This window comes from Galeopterus variegatus, unplaced genomic scaffold, assembly GCF_000696425.1.
Source record: "Galeopterus variegatus unplaced genomic scaffold, G_variegatus-3.0.2 Scaffold476, whole genome shotgun sequence".
Classification (NCBI taxonomy): Eukaryota; Metazoa; Chordata; class Mammalia; order Dermoptera; family Cynocephalidae; genus Galeopterus; species Galeopterus variegatus.
The window spans coordinates 209,230-215,989 of record NW_007726587.1 but is presented as its reverse complement, the minus strand read 5'-3'; the positions used below and the strand labels follow the sequence as shown (position 1 = coordinate 215,989).

Below are 6,760 nucleotides of genomic sequence, written 5' to 3'. Positions count from 1 at the left end.
GGGATCGCAACCCTCGGTGTTGCTCCCGCCCCTCACTCAGCCAGTGAGCAGCCGGTCTGTATGCGGGATCCGAACCCTCGGCGGGAGCGCCACCACGCTTCCCAAGCGGCGCACTATAGCAGTGCGCCACCGGGCCGGCCCCAAAATAAGTTTTTTTTTTTCCTTTTTGTCTTTTTTCGTGCCCGGCAACGGATCGCAACTCTCAGTGTCGCGCCCGTACCGGACCGGGACCAGCCACGGGATCGCAACCCTCGGTGTTGCTCCCGCCCCTCACTCAGCCAGTGAGCAGCCGGTCTGTATGTGGGATCCGAACCCTCGGCGGGAGCGCCACCACGCTTCCCAAGCGGCGCACTATAGCAGTGCGCCACCGGGCCGGCCCCAAAATAAGTTTTTTTTTTTCCTTTTTGTCTTTTTTCGTGCCCGGCAACGGATCGCAACTCTCAGTGTCGCGCCCGTACCGGACCGGGACCAGCCACGGGATCGCAACCCTCGGTGTTGCTCCCGCCCCTCACTCAGCCAGTGAGCAGCCGGTCTGTATGTGGGATCCGAACCCTCGGCGGGAGCGCCACCACGCTTCCCAAGCGGCGCACTATAGCAGTGCGCCACCGGGCCGGCCCAAAAATAAGTATTTTTAATTAAGGAACTGGCTGGTTAGCTCAGTTGCTTAAAGCACAGCCTTGTAACACCAAGGTCAAGGGTCTAGTTCCCCATACTGGCCAGCCTAAAAAAAAAAAATTAACAAATAGGACTGCCAATATTCACCCTATCTAGTATATATAAAACAGTAAATATTGAATAATAAATTGAAGAAATAGTAAAGACTGAATCATAAAATTTTTTTTGACTTTTCAGTGATATATTCATCATCACTGGTTCCATTACTTTTTGTTTGTTGCAGTATCGTGCAAAACTTTGAAATGTCTTCTTTTATTGTGATTTATTTAATGAGGGATTAGACTAGAGAAAAAGCAATCATAGTTTCAAAGACATTCATATAATATCAAAATACACATTTATGTGGGCCTCAGAGCTCTAAACTAACAATGCATTGCAATATTGATTTTAAATAGGCCTTTGAAAGCACTCTGAAATCTTGGGAAGATAAACAGAAGTGTGATTCTGGCAAACCAGTTCTTCGAACCCATTTGTACATCCATCATGCCATTGACTTGGCAACGGAAGAAGTGTCGCAGATGCAGCTCTGTTCCCAGGCTGCAGAGGAGCTCATTACCAGGTATGGCGGTTCTGCCGGCTTGTCCGACCATGACGACTCTTGTCTTAGCCAATTTTGTTTTTTTAATTTTAATACATTGTTTCAGTGGTTTGTGGTATCAAAAAGACATGTGTTTACTCTTCGTCTGCTGTCTCATTTGTGCCTCAATAATTGTGCTGCCCTGGATCAGATCCTCTCCAACAGACCTATACACACAGTGTTCTCTGCAATCCATATCTTAGATTTCCTGAAACACGTGCCTCACTTACCCTACCACACAGTCCTCTTTCCATTATTGTTTATCTACCCATTTATTTATGATCTTTATGCTATACTACTCACTTACAGGTTGCCTTATAATTATTAATTAAATGTTTATGGAATCTAGATGTTCAAGGAGAGTTGAGGGCAGCAAAGATTTTGAAACCACTCACAAATTAATTTTTGTAGACAGAAAGGGAGGAAATAAAAAACAAGTTCTGTAGTAACTATGACCAGGAGCAAATTTCGGAGGGGAGGAGTAACCATGGACAAGTTTGTTAACTCCTCTTCACCTAAATCTTATCTACCAAATGCGGGTTATAAGAGCTACTTTACCAGAATGCGCGAGAAGTAACTGAGACTCTAGAGGTACAGCACTCTAAGCACATCATGTCTGGCATATTTAGTGCACGTGCATGGCAGCCGTCATATGCTTCCCACACCTTCACCTGGTCACTGATGAAAATAGTGAAAAAGGAAAGAAGGAAAGCAAAGCTCAGTGGTGGTAGAGGCAGCTTGTTTCCACCCCCTCCCTTCTATTTGCCGTCTGCTCCCCTTCTCTCATTCCTTGCTCTCTTTAAATATTTATTAGATACCTAGAATGTACAAGATGTTAGAGATACAAGAGAAAAGATATACACTCCTTACTGCTGAAAACCAACATTCAGAATTACAATAAAGTATGATAACTGCAAGATACTGTGTAGCTTAGAAGAAAGGTAAGAGAAAATGAATATTTACTCAGCTAAATCCATGTAACTGCATTACTGTACATCTCAGCTTCTTATCCACAGGGATGTTAGCTTCTTATCCACAAGGTGAATGCTGTTTTATATACCACAAACAACTGCTGTGGTCTCCAATTTACAGTGTTTTCTTGAAAACAAAATATACTCCCTGGAAACCAAAATATACTTCCTGTGTTATCCTCCTGTGCACCAACCAGATAACCTTATCAAAAAAAGGGAAGGGAAGGTTGACCAGATGTGCTTTTGGTCAACCTAGTTTGGTTCCCAGTCTGTTTTTTAAATTATACAAAAGATGAAAATCAGGGTGACTTGTGTATTTTCAGAATGTATTTATTCAATATTGAATAAATATTTTTGAGCCTCTTCTGTACCAGGAATACCAAGATGAGTATACCACGGTCCTTAATTTGCTCACAGATTAGTAGGAGGGAAAAGTGTGGCCAAAGCACTGTCACAGGGCATATAGCAGATGCTGCAGGCACACAGAGAAGGCCAGAGGCAGTGAAGGAGGGCTGCCTGAAGAAGTGACCTTTTAGCCACATCTTGAGGCATGTAAGAGAAGAAGCAATCTAAGCACAGAAACCAGCATGGGCAGAGTGTGAGTGCATGCTACTTTTGGAAAATGTTAGAGAGTTTGGGGTGACTGAAATGTTGGCATGATATATGCTAGAGTGTGGGAAATGCAGATGGAGAGGTAAGGAGGGACCAGATCTTTATCAGATGGTTCTGGAAGTAGTGTGGAGGATTTTTTATAAGGACAGCAAAGCTGGGGCAGGGTGAACACTTAGGGCACTGTCAAAATGGTCCTAATGAGAAATGATGGATTAAAGCAGTTGAGATGGAAATGAGAAGAGTTTAGGATCTGAAATTGGTATATGAGCGTGAGTTAGGAGACAGGATGACTTTAAAATTTCTAGTGAATGGCCAGATGGATTGTGGTACCTCTGATGAACCATAAGATTGAGGAAGAGGAGCAGATTGGAGAGGGAAAATGATGGATTCTATGTTGGACTTAGTATTTAAATAACATTAGAAATTTACGAGCAGATTAAGTAGGCAGTTGGAAATGTTGGTCTGAAGTTGATTTACCTCTTTCCCTTTATTTGAAAATTGGAATAACATTTGCCCATCTCTATTCTTCTGATAAACAGCCCATTCTTCATGGTTTCTCAAGGTGTTTGGTAATGCCAAGGTAACATCTGCAAGTTCCTTTGTGCCTTGGACATCAGTGATATGATTCTTAAGAATTAAACTCTTTTCGTCTACTCTTGATTCAACTATGTAGGGCTTCTGTCCCTTTTCTTGTTCCATCCTTTCCAGATTGAAGATCATTCTCCATGCAGAGGCCAGAAGCAAAAACTGTTTAAATAGTCTTGCCTTCTTGCTCGTCTGCAAACTTTACATCATCTTCTAGCAATCAGAGGAACTTTTCCTCCTTTCTCTTCTTTGGCCTTAGTGCCTTCCCGGATTTAGTCTTTCCAGGACTATTCTTAGAGGTTTAGATAACAGAGGAGTGGCACAACAGGTTTTGGAGTTGGATAGACAGATTTAAATTCTGGCTCTACCACTTATTAGCTCTGCATACATGCTAAATCTCTCTGAGCCTCTATGTCTTCCTCTATAAAGTGAAGAAAATTAATCATAGCTGCCTTTTAAGGTTGTGAATATTAAATTAGATAATACTTATAAAGCACTTAGCATATAAGTGATAAATATGGTAATGATCTTCCATTAATCTGTTGTATTTGAAGTTTCAATGAATAAAAGATAAGCATTTCCTCCCTATGCTTGTGACCCCCCCTCATTTTCCAGTGATAAGTGCAAAATGACATATTACTATATTTTGTCCTTTCAAATAGCACTTCAGTATGTTTATCTCTGATTCTAACCCTAACTTTTTATATAAGGATTTTTGATTTATATTCGTTGTTGCAGTGGGGTTTGAATTTGTATACCTAAACCTACCCTGTGCCATTCATAACTGAGCAGCCAAAAAAATTTTTTTTCTTACTGATTTTTATATATTTTTTACTTGTTTGATCCTGCCGCCTCTGCACTTTCAAAAGAAAAATCAGCAATGCTTAATAAAGTTTTTTCGTTCATTTGTTTCAATTTTGCTTTCAGGATTTGTGATGCAGCCACAATTCACTGTCTTTTGGAGCAAGAACTGGCCCATGCTGTGAATGCATGCTCTCACGCACTGAATAAAGCCAACCCAAGATGCCCGGAGGTGAGGATCTAATGGTAAATTCTCATTCCACAGATTCTTTTGGTGTTGCACATATATTTTAATACTGTAAGATATGCCACACCCTGTGAAATAAAGTTATATTGTCTATATGAGTCTCTACCAGAAGTTTATAGTAAATAGGGGGCCAAAGTTTTCTTCATTTTCCTTTTCCTGACATTTTCCTATTTCTGCCCTTAACTTCTCTCCACTTCTTTCTGTTTCACTTTTAATCTTGTCACCTTGCTATCTTCCTTCTACTCTTTCCCATTTTAACTGCTACCATCCTTCCTTATACCTTCGTTTACCTTCTCTCCTACACCTTGATAAAGGGCAAACCTAGATACCATCAGGGCGCATTTTGTTAGAGATGTTCATTCATTTTTGAAGTTGTGCACTGAAGTTACTCTTACTTCATTTTGTTTTACTAAATTGGAAATTGATAATTCTGTAAAATTTTTTTAATGTAGAAGTTAATAACAGAATGGATAGAATATAACTCTCTTGAAACATGTTAAATGGAACAATGCAATAGTATAGAGAAGACAGATAGCATTATTTTATTCTCTTAGTTATTCAATTGAAGTTACACTTAAATTAATGTGTAAATAAGTGTTAGTCCTTAAGATTACAGCCTAGAAAACAATGTGGTTGGAACTACTGAGAGTGAAAGTCTATGACAGAACTGATTATAATCAGATTATGCCCCCTTTAAGACATAATTTTCTTTGATCTAACTTTTTTATGGGAATATGTATATGTTGGTGCCAGCATATACCTACTTATAGTCAGGAGATTTGATCCTGAGTGTATTCATTGTAGTCACTGAATTCTTTTGGTTTTGTGTTTAATTAGAAGAGATAATCATACTAACAAATGTTGAGTGTGAAATTTTGCAATTGTAATAGAATTTTGGTAGATTTTAAAAAAGTATTTGTGGTATGAATTTATTTACGAGAATGAAATTTAAAGTAACCAGATGCTCTTTGACTTACAATGGATTATGTCCCAATAAACCCATCATAAGTTGAAAATATCATACCCAAAATGCATTTAATACACCTAACCTATTGACCATCATAGTTTAGCCTCGCCTACCTTTATCTAACACAAAATCTATTTTATAATAAAGTGTTGAATATCTTATGTAACTTATTGAATACTTCACTGAAAGTGAATTTATGTAACTTATTGAATACTTCACTGAAAGTGAAAAACAGAATGGTTGTATGAGTACTCATAGTACAGTTTCTACTGAATGCATATGGCTTTTGCACCGTCCTAAAGTAGAAAAATCATAAGTTGAACCATCGTCAATCGGGACCGTCTGTATTTACTGATGATTGAATCCCAATTTAATGCAGAACTACGTGTCTTTGATATTCTTCTTTTCTAGAGTCTTACAAGAGACACCGCCACTGAAATAGCCATCAATGTGAAGGCACTATATAATGAAACGGAATCTTTGCTAGTTGGCAGGGTTCCTTTGGTAAGGAAAAGAAATGGTTGATAACATAAGAATGATGAAATAAATGTATGGGCCTTACCTTCATTAGGGAACATGCATTTGTCTGACCTCCATCCTTGGAGCTTCCTTTTTTCCTAGCTTTTGCCTTCAAGAAAATATATGGCTAAACTTCATAATTATGATTCAGGCCAACAGGAGTAGAGATTTCCTCTTATATATGCCATCGTGTTTTTATGCAGTCAGCTTGGAGAGTCTTGAGCTTTACAGAGTACAGTACACATTCCTTAGGTACTCATTATTGCACAAAAGTAGAGGAAGTCATTGGTTTTTTTCCTCTGAATTAACATTTGAAGTATGATTGGTGTGGTCCTCCAAATTTGCTTAAAAGAGGATACTTTCTAGACTCGGTGTTTCAAGAACTAGCCATATCCCTAGTTTATTAGCTCAGGTTGGTCCTGGAAACCACCATTAGGCCAAGTCCAATCTGACCACAATCCATGGACCTCAAGCATAAATTCTGGAAGCCTGTGGATGTCCTGTTTGGTTAGCCCCAGAGTCAGCCAGCCTTTACAGCACCTCGCCATTGTCAAATGTTCTAGCATATTGGGTCTTGTCGCCACCTAGTGTTTGATTGTGGGCTATTCACACATGCTGTTTACTGTGTAGAAGCCCTGATGGGTTAGCTGTCTTTTTCTTCTTTGTAATTTTGATTAATTGATAAGTGGAGATCTTAAAATATTTCTTTTTTTTTTTTTCCGTTTTGTCTTTTTTTTACTGACCTGTAACGGGATCGCAACCCTTGGTGTCGCGCCCGTACCGGGGACCGGCAACGGGATTGCAAC

General features: G+C 39.5%; 1 protein-coding gene across 1 annotated transcript in view; it reads left to right on the top strand.

Annotated features, from left to right (window-relative positions):
* The window catches only part of DGKH (diacylglycerol kinase, eta), a 103,676-nt gene that overhangs the window by 83,490 nt on the left and 13,426 nt on the right, over positions 1–6,760 (top strand). Inside the window, exons 21-23 of the mRNA XM_008569201.1 lie at positions 1,071–1,234; positions 4,348–4,453; positions 5,847–5,939. Of these exons, the coding sequence (XP_008567423.1) occupies positions 1,071–1,234; positions 4,348–4,453; positions 5,847–5,939 (363 nt within the window). The remainder of the gene's footprint in view (positions 1–1,070; positions 1,235–4,347; positions 4,454–5,846; positions 5,940–6,760) is intronic.